The following is a 15724-nucleotide window of genomic DNA, read 5'->3' on the forward strand; positions in this document are numbered from 1 at the left end:
ATTATTATGCCAATTTTAAAAGTAGTCACCGTTAGTCTGTTGATAGTGGTGCTCATAGGTCGGACCGATCAATGCTGGTTCTAATAAAGTTCAAGCATGAGCCCTTTTTTGGCCCATTCTGGTTTGTCCCAAAACCCCATTTTACTATTCAAAAATTAATAAAATTTTAAGTATATATTTTATAATTAAATTTTAAAATTTTACTATTATTTAAATTAAATTCAGAGCAAGCCGACTTGAGGTGTAAAAATACTTGTCCAAGCTTGGCTCAACTTAGGTCAATTCCAGTGAGCTACCTAGTAGATAGACACGATTACCAATTGGTAACCAAAAAATACAAAATTGAATACTTGAGTGATTATTTTGTAACTTTTCATAGTTGAATGATCAAAAAATAATAATTAACTAATAGTTTGGTGACTACTAATGTAATTTACTCTTAAAAATTACTAAAAAAACAGACTTGTTTCAAGAATGGTTAATATAATATTTAGTTTTTGAGATTAGATTCAATGTTTAATTTGGTACTGATTTTGATTTAAATATTCAATTTGACACTTGAGTTGTTTTATTTTCTTCCAAATTAAATACATGAATTTAGTTTTAATTTTTAATGTTGAATTTGATAATTGATTTTTTTATCCTAATAAAGTACTTATAATTTTTTAATAGAAAGCTAGTATAAAAAATTCATTGAAAGATGTAATGTCATTTAGTTGGGATTCAATGCCTAACCATAAACAGAGTTGGCTCATGTGCCCATTTTCAATCAATCTAGAAGTTGCAGAAGAAAACAAAACAAGAGAGATGAAAGTAAAGTAAATGAGAAGAATGTTGGGTGGTAGATTGAAGCAATGAAGACCATAAATGTTTCGTCTCGTCAGTTTCACCATAAAATCTGAAACTCTTGCAAATATGTCCAATCCCGACGGCATAAATCATCAACTTGTTTGACCATGCCAACGCAGCTCTTCCTTATAACATTAGTCAGCAACACACTTCACAATGAACTCATTATCAATATAGTCACGTTTTTTATTATTATAATATTTAATTTATTTTTTATTTTTAATAAATTGATCATCATTTTATAAATTTTCATAACTTGATGACTATTAATATAATTTATCCTTAAATAAATTGAAATAATATTTCTTCCTCTTCTCTAATCTCAATCCAAACACAAACACAGGGTAAAAATCTCTTTCGATATTTTGCTCCCCTTATCACGTAATATTCTGTTGATCCTATGGCATATCAAGTCGATAAATTAAGTTTCATGCAAGATAAAGATAATTAAATCTGAGGGATTTGCTCATTGCTAAATGGGGAGAAAAATCAAAGAGCAGCTCTTGATTTGATTAGCATTGAGGCTGTTGCTATTGAAATAACACACGGAGCAACATTCCTTTTTTCCGGACAATAGTAACTTTACACCGACAATAGTGGCTCTCTTGCTCCCTTGTCAGAAGGGCCGTTGCTTTCCCTTGCATGTGCTTGGTGGCTACTTTTCTTTGTGGTTTTGTTTCTGTATGTCGTCGAATTCTCTTTTTTCAAAAAGCAGGTACTTGATCTACCCTTTTGTGTTGCCGGAAAGAGGTGATGGAAAGGCGAGATCCATGCACATGATGTGTTTTCGACAATTAATTCGCGCTCTTATCCTTTTTTTGATCCTATTAATGGAAGTCCTGATGCTTGCTTCTATTTTTCCTTGCCATGGTAATGACCTCCATGACTGAAGGTGAGCATTTCGATGATGGTCTCTAACTTGGCTCTATGAACTTATTATTATTATTTATATTCTGGTCCATTTTCAAGGTTAGTGGTTTTTCTTCCAACAATTTCGAACCTACGGCTCTTATTGAGAATGCAGTGTACGGGCCCAACACTTGTTCTCAAGGGTGACTGTGCACCACAAACAGTTATAGGTTGTTGGAGTGTGGCTCTCTTGCTCCCTTCTGAGAAGGGGTGTTGCTTTCCCTAGCACGCACTTTTGTTTCCATCATAGGGCTTTGGTGGCTACCTTTCTTTATGGTTTTTGTTTCCGCATGTCGTTGATTTCTCTTTTTTAAAAGCAGGTACTTGATCTACGCTTTTGTGTTAGCCGAAAATAAGTAATGGAATGGCGAGATTCATGCACATGTTGTGTCTTCAACATTTAATTCGTGCTCTTATCGGCTTTTTGATCGTGTAAATGGAGGTCCCGATGCTTGCTTTTTTTTTATTTATTGCCGTGATAATGATTCCCTGTCCGAAAGTGAGCGTTTAGACGATGGTGTATAGTGACTCATTTCCGAACCTGGCTTTGTTTGGGCCTCGGCTCGCGGCTTTTTGTGCTTATATTTTTCTTTCCATTTTCTAAATCTTTAAACGACCGTGTAATCATTCCTTTCTATTTTTGTGTGTTGAAAAAAAATGCTATATAAATTTCTCTCATTTTTCACAATTTAGAAATGTAAGAAAAATATTACAATAATTTGTAAATAATAATTTATATATATAATATTAATAATATATATTAATTTTATTTGTAGTTTTTTCTCCAAACAATCCCGCGATTACGGGTTGTTTTTTTGGTTTCTTTCAATCGCCCGCTCGCAAATCCATCGTCTCGATCCAATCCCAGAAACGTCCACTTTTTTCTTGAGCTTTCTTTTCGAATCCGTACCGTTCAAATTGATGGGGTTTCCGCCGGCGGCGGATCTTTTCCTGTTTTGTTTTGTTTGAATTCGCAGATTCCTAGGGTTTTCTCTGGTTTCAGATCTGGGTTCTTTTTTGGAGGCAATTTCGCTGTTAAAATCTTGCAAAGATGTTTTGGCGTATGACTGGATATTCATCTACTTCTCCTGTGAGTTTCGCCTTTTTATTTTCTCTATTTTCTTTGAGCTATGTAGAGGTGTATGCCATTTATTGTGAATTTAATTGAATTCCGGGTTCTTTCTTCTTTCTTTCTTGTTTTTGCTTGTGAATTTCATTTTGGCTGCTGGTAATATTATGTTTCAATGCCTGGAATTGGTTAAAGCCGTCAGTATTGCTACTCCGCGTTGTTAGAATATTGGTACAATATAGTATGGTGGCGTTTTCTCTGGGAAATTTTAACTTAACTGTTTGTTCCACTCATACGAATTATATGAATCGGGCATTTCTCACGGGATGAAATGAGTATCCTTGCTTTCTTTGGCATCTATGTTTTCAAGTTTCCCGTTGCCTTTCTTTGAGGACGTTGGAGGAGAGGATTGTAGGGAAATACTCTCTTTGTTCCCCATGGTATACATTAGCATATCTTAGTCAGGCAAAGCGACAGAAATAGTGGGATCCCATGTTTTTCTTTGAAGTAGGTGCGGTTCTGGGGGAAAACATTCTTAAGCTTACTTTATTACGTTACTTGCAGCAATAAAGAATTCACAGATTTTTTCCTTTTAGGATTTTAGCTCGGGTGCCATTTTTCCCTCTAGAAGTCTACAATGTCATCCCTGTAGTAATTTCTTATCTTTTAAGTTTTAGGTGGGGCATCATAGTGCTTTTTTTTCCCAATAATACACGGTGTAGAAGGAAATGGTATTCAAGGGCCTAGGCCAGTTTTGTTAGTTTACAGTCAACTTGTATTCGTACTATTTTCTGTTTATGTATTCCTTAGGAAGTATGGATTTTTTTTTTTCTTTTCTTCGTTTTCTTTTGATACTCTTTGCTTTTATGATCAATGCAGATTGATGCAATTTTAGACAAGGACAATTTTACATTGGAGGAGCTTCTTGACGAGGATGAAATTATTCAGGAATGCAAATCCCTCAATGGGAAGCTTATAAACTTGTATGCTTTCTAGTCTCTGCATATGCTTGCTTTTTCTTTATTCTTTCATCTCATAACATGTTAAACTGTCCTATATCATCATGTTTCAATTAGGCAATATATATGGGCGCTAATGTGCTTATGTAGTGTTTCTTGAATCAAATAACCATGCAATGTTTTGTTATAAGTGAGACAATGTGTTAATGTTTGATCCTAGGTCATGGCTTTAAATGTCAAAGGCTTTTTAAACCCTCATAGAATTTTCATTTTACACTGACTTTGAATAATTATGAAATTGTTAAAGGTTATCTGTTTGGGAAGGTATTTATAAATCCCATCTTTAGGTATTTTTGGTATCATTATCAATGCTCGTCTTCTTGACATGACAAGTAAATACATGAATTTATATTATTCATTAAATCTACTGAGATTTATGCTTACATAGCTAATGGAATCCTAGATAACATAGCTTATAATCAACGTAAATGGAGCTCAAAATGTGAGGTAAAGAACAAATGTAGAAGCATGGTGAAGCATAATTACAATGCTGTTAATTACGTGATAAGCCAAGAAAGCTGCATTGGTAAAAAAAACGTTTCAAAAGTGATGGCGAGCTTTTGCTAGATTACATGAAACTTTTGGTGGAAATGGTTAGTTGAGTTTAGGCCTTCGTTTATATAAAATTATATGGGAAGTAAAAGCTTTTCCTTTATCAATAATAATGTTACGTAGGAATTCCTTAATAGTTCCTCAACTATAATGCCATGTCTATATTAACTGGAGCACAGAGTGTATTGTAACTAATATATGTATCGTAGCCTCTGCCAGTTTTGCTATCCAACATCCATCTGGAATAAATGCTTTGAATAGAATCTGTAGTTTGGAGGTTCGTTGTTTTTTTTCCCTAGCTAGTGTACCAAAGGTGTGGATAGATGTATCACCATTTCGCCTTCAATCTTTTCTAGGCTTCCTTTGGAAATTGTTTTTGGGGGTATTACCCCTGAAACTGCACCAGAGGTTGCATTTGTCTTGCGCCCCCAATGAAACACCATTGGATCCTGGTGGAGTGGGTAAAATCCCCCTTTTACAGTTATCTTCTTCTGCATTTTTTTCAATAATTTTATTCATTTTTTCTTAATTTTTTTTGAACTCTTAATTTTGTTTTTTTAGTTTATTTTTTTGACATAATTATATGTACCAAAGTTGTCTTGCCCATGGGCAAGTTCTTAAGAGAGGATGAGTGTTACTCAGCTTCTTTCTTGCATAAAAAGCATCTATTAGGGAAAAGTTCCCTTTTCTCACATTGCTCCCCTATCAAAGAAAGTAACCTTAGTTCAGACCTCATTAGAAGATGGATATGGCTTGATTTCTGGCAAGGTTGGATATTCAATCAATTTAAGCTGCACTTTGCAAATTGTCTGTATGTCAATGGTCAATTCTATGTTTTTGCTTCGTTTTGTTTTTTACACTTATTCTTGTTTGCAGCTTGCGGGAGAAGGCTCAGGTTGAACAACTTATTCAATATATTGTGGTAGAACCTCCAGAGAATGCTGATAAGAAGCAAATTTACAAGTAGGTTTTAATAGTTTTAGTTGATAGCTTTGTGTCCCTACTCCCTTGATATTACTATATACATGATGTTTTGTAATGTTTGGCTTGTGTGTTTGCAGGTTTCCTTCTATTGCATGTGAGATTTTTACGTGTGAGGTTGATATCATACTAAAAACACTAGTAGAAGATGAGGGAGTAAGAAGTTGACCCTTTTATTTCCTTTTGCAGTTATAGATTTCCTTTTATTTTTGTCAGTTTCTAAATCTTTGGTCCTTGCTTGTATGCAGTTAATGAATTTGTTATTTTCCTTCTTGAATTCGAATCACTCTCATGGCACACAACTGGCAGGGTACTTCAGCAGGGTATTCTGTTTTGAACTTTTGAGATATTTACATGTTTAGCATTGTAGCTCTTTTGCCTTTAATGTTGTTTGTTGTGAGTAAATAAGGGACTCTGAATATCTTGTTATCCATGTTTCATATTTGGTTACTTTTTCTTGTTAGATTGTCATATGTCTGCTGTTGCGGAAGACATCAGCGTTCATGCAGTATATTAAGGTATATTCAAGATTTTATTAAACTTGATGGAGGAATTCCTTGTATGTATTTGTGCTTTACTGTAATGTATTGACATACAGCATACTGAGAATGAAATTGATATTCATATTTGCTTGCAAAATCTGATTCAATTTTAAACAAATGGTCTTGTTGGAATTAGGACTTGGTGATTTGCTTTGCAATCTGGTCTGTCTAACTATTTGTTTGTGCCCTTGTTTTGAGGGGTAATTTTGTTTATGTTCTTATATTCTTCTCTTATCTTTGATCAGTTTTGTAATATTATTGAGCCTCTTGTCAATGGTTGTTTAGCTATTGCAGGATGTTTTCTTTGTTTTATGTTCCAGATTGGTAGGAAATCCATGGTTGCGCCCCTAAAAGATGCATGTTTCCTTGTTAGGAAGAGAATTCTATGCATCAGCTTGCTAAACTTTGGTGGCAATTTGTTGAACTCTTTACATGTCTTTGTCTTAGTTGGACTTTCTATATATTGTTTAGCACTTTTCTCTTTGAACCTCAGTTACTTAGAACTTATATTCTATATATAAGCTATTTCGCGCTGAGCGAGGCTGCTTTCCCTCCTAACTATCGAGTAAGAAGTCAAACCAGATATTAATTGAAGAGTGTAGATTGATTTGCTTCATGTTACAAGACTGAATTTAGAAAACCACCTATCTCGGAAGGGGTTATTGTGGGGGTATCCTTTCCTTTTATTTTTAGCTTATTTGCAATTTCTAAATTAGTTAATTGTTGAGAAAGTGGTGAATCCTTTTAATTGGTTGTTATCTACTTATTTTGTAAGGTTAGGGTTGAGTTTGGTTCGGTTGGTTTTTTTGGATTTTTCGAACTGTCCACGATAATTTGGTTTAGTTTGGTTCTTGTTTTTTCCATGCTAATTTTGGTTTTTGGGTTTTTAGATTTTATTTTGACAAAATTGGTTGTGTTATGGCTTTTCGATATTATTTGGTAAAGTTTCAAAGTCATTATCATAATATGTCTAAAAAGTAATTTTACTTGAAAATAAAAAATAATCACAAGCTCCTATATAGTATTTTTTGAAAAATAATTTTTATATAGTATTTTAAGTTATTTTCACTATTTTAAATATAAATTTTTTATTTTTACATCATACAAAAATTAAAATTAATTATATATTAAATAAAAAATAGAATTCAGTTCTGTTCCGGTATCCGCAGTTTTTAAACTTATGAAGCAAAAAGCAAAAACCATCCAAACACCACAGTTTGGATTGGTTTTCGGTTCCTTGTTTGCATTGCATGCATCAGTACAAACTTGCAGTAGTCAGGTTAAATTCTTGTAACTAAGCTGCAGCAGAATTCCTAGTTGTCAAATTTTATACTGCAATGCATTGTGTGTGTGTCATTTAATATTAATTTCTTTGTTATTTTAACCCTGCTGGAAGCATAAATATGTTTGCTACAGTAATCATTTTGATGCATCCTTATATGGACATTTTCAATATAACAAGGACTAATGTGTTTGTGCTTATTGATATAATACGGACTTCTTGTAGCTACAATGGTTGAATTCTTTAGAATCTGGATGAATTTGATGCATATCTCTTCACTCTGTAAATTTGTTGTATATGAACTTCAATGTGAACTTTTCTTTCTAGAATCACCTAGGTGGCTGTGTTGCAGTTGTTGATGCATATTTTGCATGCAATGCTTTGTATGGGGAACAAAGCCTTTTTTTAGCTTTGTAGTTACCTCTATATTATTGATCTGATTTGTTGCCTTCACGATGCTGTGCAGGGACATCAGGAAATTGTTGAGATGCTAATTGACCTGATTGGCATAACTTCCATAATGGAGGTTAGTGTTTCTTTATCTTTATTCTTTTCTTTCCTTATATGAACCTCTCAAAAACTTCTGGAGTTTTCTATTCTTCATGCTCATTTAATGATAATTCATGTGCATTTGTTTTGTCTACCAAAGTTTATCTTATTGAAATATTTATAGTTTTTTGCAATGAATTAAATAAACTTTGATCCCACATTTCCACTCACCACCCTCCTGAGAGGATTTTGGTTAGCTTATGAGTTATTTCTTGTTAAGCAGGTTTTAATACGTCTAATTGGTGCTGACGAGCATATGTATGCTAGCTACATGGAGTCAATGCAATGGATAGAGGAAACAAATGTGTTGGAGATGATTGTGGACAAGTTTAGCTCTTCTGTAAGTTCCTTTGAGTGTTTGAGCGTACCAAAATTTGTACCTTTTTTCTACTTAGGTAAGATGTCCTTTTTATTTCTCTTCAACACTTTTAATGCATAGGGCAGATGTAGGTTTTCTTAACTTCTTTGCTGGCTTTAGCTTCTCGCTGTTATTTTTCCTTCATTTTTTTAAGGATAGTATGCTTCTGATTTTGTCCAAGGATTTGACCCTTTCTATTCATTCCAGAGTTCCACCCTTGCCCAAGTGAGGGGCTAATAGGTGGAAAAGATGTGAGTACTGAGTAATGACTGTTATAGGTGGAAAAGAAACAAAGCAAAACAACATAAAGTTAAAAGAGAAAGGTAACATGGAAGACAAATTAAATTACCCTTGAATGCTAGATAGGAAGTCCTATTTACAGATCTCTTTTGCAAAATAGATTTGCTTTTATCTCCTGATCCCTTCTATTTATCTAAACTTGATCCTTAAGCTGTTCTATTGTAGCTTGATTAGAACACTGTTGTATTTGATTCTTTGTTGCACAAGTGCTGACTCCATGTTTCTGTCAAATTCAATTACAATAATGGAATTAGGTTCTGCCAATTTAAGAGTGAGATAGATGATGTGCTGATTCTTGTTAGATATCTTGGAATGATGCCCACATTGATGTTTCCTGATCTTTGAAGAGTACTGCTGAATTATGATCATTTAGGGCTTGTGGTTATGGTGTTATATCATTTATTGTTGTTGAAATGTGGTTCTGTATTCATTGAAAATTGTTTAAATGTTTTCTACAGGATTCTGCTGAGGTGCATGCCAATGCTGCTGAAACCTTATGTGCAATAACACGATTTGCTCCTCCTGGTCTTGCTGCCAAAATTACAAGCCCAAAGTAGGTGTTGTTTTCCTTTTCTTTCTCCTCATTTTCTTTATTGATGTACTAAAAGTGTGTTCTAACTAATCATTTGTTTTGGGTGTTCTTTTGGTGCCGTCATGAAGTTTCATTGGAAGATTATTTCGTCATGCTTTGGAAGACTCAAGACCCAAATCTGTTCTGGTCAATTCCTTGACTGTTTGCATATCTTTGTTAGATCCCAAGAGGCTAACATTGGGTGTGTATCACACATACAACCGCCAAATCTCTCAAGGATCAACGATATCTGCTAACCCTAAGACAGTTGAAGGCATGCTGGAGAATTTAGGTGAAGTTGTCTATTCTGGTTTATTGATAGCTGCATGACACAGTCCATTTGCAGAATCTCCTTGTTCATAATTGGAAAAATAAGTTACTCTTTGTTTTCATAGCATATGATTTCTTTTTATATGTGTATACCTCCCAGAGTTACTCTTTTGAAGCATATTCTCAACTACTTAATACGTATGGAACTATTTATATAAAAGGAAAGGAATAAAGAGCATCAACAACCCACTATTGTCTCATGACATAGTCATCATTGAAACAAACAAGGGACTCCGGTATGATACAGTGTGGAAATGGTGATATGACAAGTTTAATAAAACTAGGACAGAACACAGCGGGATACAGCAATAGAAAATATATGTTTCATTAGTTTTGAATAAAAATATTCGTAGTTTGCAATAAAAAGGCTCATATGAAGTTTATTTTTAAACTTTTTTAATTGTATGTTTATTCTTGTAGTTTTTGTATTGCATATTCAAATTATTCTAATCCACAGCCTCTCTTTCTGGGGAAGGGTGACTACAATTTATTGTTCTTTTCACTGCCATACCCATCCATTTCTGGGATCTGTTTCTTTGCGTCAGATATGTTTCTGAGTCTGTCAGATGCATATGAGTATCTGAAACTGATATGACATGTACTTAGGGGATTCTGGCTTGTCTGTTCTTCATAGCTCATGAAAGATGCTTAAGTAGTTCATTTTGACTGGACTTAAATGTCAATGTTTTCCCACAAGAGAACTTAAAAATCATCTTACCATGCTGCAGGTAATTTACTGAAGCTTTTGGATGTTTCGTCTTCAGAGTCAACCTTATTAACAACGTATGGAAAATTACAGCCACCACTTGGGAAACATCGTTTGAAGGTGCTTTTTTGTTTTAAAGTTACCTTTCGTGCATTTGAGGATTGAATGTCTCTCTCTCTCTTTTTATTCCTGCATGAATCAGCTATGGATAATGGTTGGCTTCATAATTTCTATACCAATTCACTCTTCTATGGTCCATTTCTATGGATCACCTATTGCACAACCAGAGAAACCTGATGGGTTTACTTAAAATTTGACATGAGATTTTCCAGATTGTAGAGTTTATTTCAGTCTTGCTGATGGTTGGTAGTGAAACTGCTGAAAAGGAATTGATTCGATTGAGTGCCATGCAGAGGATTCTGAACTTGTTCTTTGAGTAAGTTTCTTCCTGCTTTGCAGTGACATGTTTGCCGATCAGATCCTATTTCTCATAATCTTGGTTTGTTCTCTATGCAGGTATCCGTACAACAATTTCTTGCATCATCATGTGGAGAACATAATATTGTCTTGTTTAGAGAGCAAAAATGTTCCTCTTATTGCAAATCTCCTTTGGGACTGTAATCTTTTGGGAAAAATACTTGAAGCAGAAAAGAATTGCATGTTAGGTTCTGATCCAAATATGGTAGTTATCCTTTCTTAGTTGGCTCTATTTTGGAAGGGCCTTTCTGTGGCATGCGTTTTTGTTCTGCATTTTTATTGTTTGTAATTGTTAATTTTTTACCCTTACCCTGCCCTGACTCAATTGTAATGCTGAATTGGTGCTTTTTTTTTTCCCTTTGGTCCAATCTCCTGCAGCCAACAGTTAGTGCTGATGGTAGACCATCACCGAAGATAGGGAATATTGGACACTTAACACGTATATCTAACAAACTTGTTCAGCTTGGAAATAGCAACAGGGACATTCAGGCATATCTGCAGGTTTTACATCTTTCCTACAGTTTTGATTGCATTTTCTTAGTTACTTGTCAGTGCTGTGTGTAGTATTGCAATTTTCAACACTTGGTTGAAATTGAAGTATCATTTAAGTTTCTGATTTGAGAACCAGAAGTAGACCTTAGTTTCTACTATTGAATGATATCTAACGTTCGATGTACCCAATAATAGTTCTGCATTTCCATTTTGGATGTTGCAAATAAATTATCCATGGTTAGAAGTCGCATGTAGTGTGGACTCTGGACTATGAACAATATTTAGGTTAAGAAGTTGTTATCGACTAAGGACAGAAATGGGATTCTGAAATCAGGAACTGATTAATTCTTTTGGGCTGAAGGACTGTGTTAAAGTAACATGGTAAGTGGTAACTGTTTTTTCTTATTCATAAAGTTAACTATTTCATCATTGTTTAACACTTCTAAAATAATAATGTCATGTCAAAATTTATCGGCATTTTCTGGATGTTTACAATTGTCTAATGTCACAATGGGAGATGGCTATCTCCCATGTCATTAACTCCTCTTCTACTCCCAAGCTTCGAACATCGAGATTTCCAAGTTCTAAGTTCTAACCACTGGGATGATCCCAGGGTAAAAGTTCTGCGGATTGTTCTCAGATGCAAAACCTTTTTTCCCCCTTCAGTTTCAGGAGTTGTGTTCTTAATTTGTTTTTCTTTGACAGGAAAACAGTGAATGGATTGATTGGCAGAAGAATGTTCTATCAAAGCGTAATTCTATAGAAAATGTTTACCAGTGGGCTTGTGGGTATGTCATCTTCCTCTTAATGTTGCTTTATTTTACATTTATGCAGATGCCATCTGAAATTGCCATGGTTTAAATTGTCAAACTTGTTTGTCTGAAGTATTAGGATTTTGAAATTTTTTGCTTGCTCCATTAGCGGATGTTTAGTTTTACCATCTCTTATAATGAGTGAAACGGTGAAACAAGTCGGACACTGGAAGAACAAGTTATTTATAGAGTTATAACGTGTATATGGAAAGTTGCAATGGGAGAAAAAGGCATGGTTGATGTAAGGACAAATGTATGGAGACTTTTTTTTTCAACTTTAAAATAGAAATGATTCTTTGACCTTTAAACTGAATTTTAAAGATTGTTTTAATGTCATAACTTGGGTGTGTTATTGGCAATATTCTTTATCGCTGGGAGGTTATGGTTGAATTCTTCTGAAGTTATGATATGCTTAGAATATTGGGGTTTTGGTATTATAGGTTATTCATATTTATCATTGAACGACTTCCGTCTTTTAAGCTTAGCTGCTAAACCAAAGATCATGAATGATTTTGAGTCTCAGGCCAGAAAAGAAATGATTTTGAATGAGTTTTTGCAACTTGAATGGAAAAATATTGAGACACCAAAAGGAAATGCATGGAAGTTCCTTCAAGTTGCTGTTGCCTGCTGACTTTTTTGTTCAATATATAATATTTACGACACTTCTCTCTCTGAGTTACTTTAATATGGTTTGATCAATTTTAACAGGAGGCCAACCACATTACAAGACAGGACTAGAGATAGTGATGATGATTACCAAGATAGGGATTATGATGTTACAGCCTTGGCAAGTAACTTAAGCCAGGCATTTCGATATGGCATTTATAGTAATGATGATACAGATGAGGTGCTTTCTTGAACTTTCGTTCTAATCTTGCTATATTTGTGTTGTATTCATCTACTTGTTGAATATACTAGGACCAAGAGAATGAACATCTAAAACAGAAATTGTATATCAGAAATAACCAATTATTTTACATTTTACTGGGATGTATTTTATTACGTATCCTACAACGGAGGAGATCTCATATTTGCAATAATTTGTAGTTAATAAAACAGGTGATTTGTGTTATATTAAAGCTACATTTAATACTATTCTATATGGTTCATTGACTGGTTCTTGATTCTCACTTAACCTTTGGCCTTAGAAAAAGATCTTAGTGATCTTTTTAAAGCTGCTTGTGCAGTTATTGTGGTTTTCCCTATAGTATCTGGATACGGGTATCGGATATGATCTTCTAAGGACCCTTCAAATACATGGAAAAACTTAAGTGAAATTGAACATACCTGTGTCGGGCACATTTTTGTATCTAACATTTACACACGAGTCTACTATTCTCATACTACTTTTGCAATATCTTTGTATCCTATTCTCCAAATTAAACTTGTTAGCTCTTTCAATTTAATGTTTTTTTCTCTGTATTTTTTCTTTGATCTTCCTAGTTTAGGGTATATATTATGTGTTCGTCTTTATGCTTTCACTCTGTTGTTAAATTAGTAGACAAATGCGGATCTGTTTTTTTAGTTTGCTGATATCATTTTTCATATATTTCAGGTACATGGCTCACTTGAACGAGATGATGAGGTATATATTATGTGTTATGATCTTGATTTAAAGTCAATAGCTGGACAGGTGGCCATTTGAATAATTATGTAGGAACAAAATTCACTAAAATTTAATACGAGAACTCTTGCCCTTTATGCATTTCCCTCTCATTTTAGTGCGAAACTGTAAATTCTTGCAAATGATTTGGCACTCTTATTTCTCTCCTTCAAAAATGGATCTCCATGATTTATTATCCAGAGCATCCTATGTTGCTCAAATTCTTCATTCTCCTTACCTATGTCTGACACCATGTTGAGGCATATGACCGTTCAAATACATGGAAAAGCATAGAAAAAATGAAACCATGTAGGGATCATACACCTGAGTCCAAGTAACTTAGAGAACATCCATCTCCTTGGCCTATTTATTTTCTAACTTATTTTAAGATTGTGTTTTGCCTGCCCTCTCTTTGGGTAAAGATGGTCTTTGTGAATAATAGAAACTGTCTGTTCCGATTATACTTTTCAGGATGTTTACTTTGATGACGAATCTGCGGAGGTTGTAATATCTTCTTTACGCCTAGGTGATGATCAAGAAAGGTTGGTTGAAAATCTTCTTTTGAATGAACTGGTCGGAATTAGAATTTAGTCACTTCCATTTGTGTTAAATCATTTGTTTGAACTAATTGATGGGTCATCTTCTGTGCTGCAGTGGCTCTCTTTTTACGAATTCCAACTGGTTTGCTTTTGAAGATGACAGAGGTTCCAATGACAATCCAACTGGTGCTCTGCCTTCTGCATCACCTAATACTGAGGGAGCTGGTGTCATCAACGGCGATGGTGAAGATGATAAGGAGGTTGTCGGCAAAGGCGATGACTTAGACGATACAGCAACATCTTCTCAGGTACCTGATGTAAAATCAGAAGTTAACTCTGCCAATCTGTCTGAAGACTCTAAAGAAGCCGCACCCAATGCAAATGATGAACCACCTACGTGGGTCGAATGGAGAGAAACCTCTGATGGCATCAAAGCATCTGGTTTTGCTGAATCTGCCATTGTCCGAAACGGTGAAGTACAAGTGAAATTAGAAGAAAAAGGAAGTGATACTGATCATAACCCAGAACGTACTGCCGAACCCTCTCCATCATCATCCTCAGACAATGCAAGTGAAGCCACCTTGGAGCCATCTGCGAAATCAACAAATACAAACCTTGGTTATCCCCCTGAGCCATCAGTTTCTGGCGATGGCAATGCAAATCCACTTGTTACCAATGATGATGAAACAGCTTCAGGAATAGGGTCTGCCTCTGAAATTACCAAAGATGTCAAAGATACGGCCACCGAAAAGTAGACGGTGAACTAATGTAAAGTCCAAAGAAATTGGTTTACTGGAGCTAACTCATTCCGTAGCAACATTGATCTGATGAGAGATGATGGACACTGCTTGGTTTGACATTTTAATCAGACAATTGTTTTTTCACACAGCCAACTATAGGATCCTTACTCGGGCATTGTTGTTGATCGGAGGTAACGGATTTTTTAACCCCACACCCATGCAAAGTTTCTATATTTTGGCCGATTCGAAAACAGCAGGTAAATATAACATTGAATCTGTTGTCTAGGTTCTGCTAGTGAATTCAATCAGAAAAATGTTTAGTGCAAGATTTAAACAAAAAAACATGTTAATATGACATAAGTGTTGATTATAGATATGAATTCTTATGAATTGCCTTATTAATTTTCTTTCATCAGTTCTTTGCTTTAACTGTTTATCTGAACTTGTGTTATAATAAAAATCCAGGTTATAATTCTTCATTTTTTGAAGCTTGTACATGAATTTAGTAGATTAGTCTTTTATGACATGAAACTTACAAAAATCTTTTTTTTTTAAATTACATTTAACTTAGTTGATAAATATAAGATTAAAATTTACATTAACTAAATTTGTTTTAATAAAAGATTCATCCAATTAATTATTAATGATTTAGAAGATATAAATAAATATATTAAATTAATTAAATTTGTTTTTCTAAGTTTTTAATGCAATGTTTTTAATATAAGTAAATGTTGAAGCAACCATAAAATGTAGAAATTAAGAATTGAAATAGTTTAAATTAAAATTAATTAATCAAACTAAAACTTATACATGATATTCGAAGATCCACAAATTAAAATTGATTAATTGAAGTGGAATAGAAGATGATAAAACTCAAATATTTATATATATACGTAGTGAACCTCGAATATTCAAAATCTAGATTAAAAATTTTGCATAAATAAAAATATATATTTATTTAAAAAAAATATTCCTTATATTTAACAAAAATAAACATACTCAAACTAAAAGAAAAAAAAAGGAAATTAATGAAACGGCGTCGGG

General features: G+C 34.0%; 1 protein-coding gene across 3 annotated transcripts; it reads left to right on the forward strand.

Moving 5' to 3' along the window:
- Positions 1-1202: 1202 nt before the first annotated feature.
- LOC105776665 (uncharacterized) lies at positions 1203-15092 on the forward strand. 3 transcript variants are annotated; one of them, XM_052622942.1, is made up of 21 exons: positions 1203-1741; positions 2079-2200; positions 2736-2848; positions 3707-3810; positions 5275-5361; positions 5460-5535; positions 5628-5702; positions 5844-5897; positions 7670-7729; positions 7976-8092; positions 8869-8963; positions 9071-9273; positions 10040-10137; positions 10350-10453; positions 10534-10699; positions 10873-10995; positions 11692-11774; positions 12507-12645; positions 13354-13383; positions 13873-13943; positions 14056-15092. In XM_052622942.1, exons 3-21 carry the CDS (start codon positions 2810-2812, stop codon positions 14693-14695), a joined length of 2364 nt encoding a protein of 787 aa, XP_052478902.1. In that variant the 5' UTR covers positions 1203-1741; positions 2079-2200; positions 2736-2809; the 3' UTR covers positions 14696-15092. The 3 variants fall into 3 exon arrangements, with proteins under 3 accessions (XP_052478902.1, XP_052478904.1, XP_052478903.1); XM_052622944.1 differs by lacking the exon at positions 2079-2200; XM_052622943.1 differs by lacking the exons at positions 1203-1741; positions 2079-2200 and adding an exon at positions 1844-2078.
- Positions 15093-15724: the final 632 nt, after the last annotated feature.

Source organism: Gossypium raimondii, chromosome 10 (genome assembly GCF_025698545.1).
Source record: "Gossypium raimondii isolate GPD5lz chromosome 10, ASM2569854v1, whole genome shotgun sequence".
Lineage (NCBI taxonomy): Eukaryota > Viridiplantae > Streptophyta > Magnoliopsida > Malvales > Malvaceae > Gossypium > Gossypium raimondii.

What these genes read in the sequence shown, in the direction of transcription:
- LOC105776665 (XM_052622942.1), top strand. Translation starts at nt 2,810, where the DNA reads ATGTTTTGGCGTATGACTGGATATTCATCTACTTCTCCT. An exon ending in AATGGGAAGCTTATAAACTT is followed by an intron (nt 3,811 to 5,274) that starts GTATGCTTTCTA and finishes TCTTGTTTGCAG; the next exon opens with CTTGCGGGAGAAGGCTCAGG. An exon ending in GTTTACCAGTGGGCTTGTGG is followed by an intron (nt 11,775 to 12,506) that starts GTATGTCATCTT and finishes CAATTTTAACAG; the next exon opens with GAGGCCAACCACATTACAAG.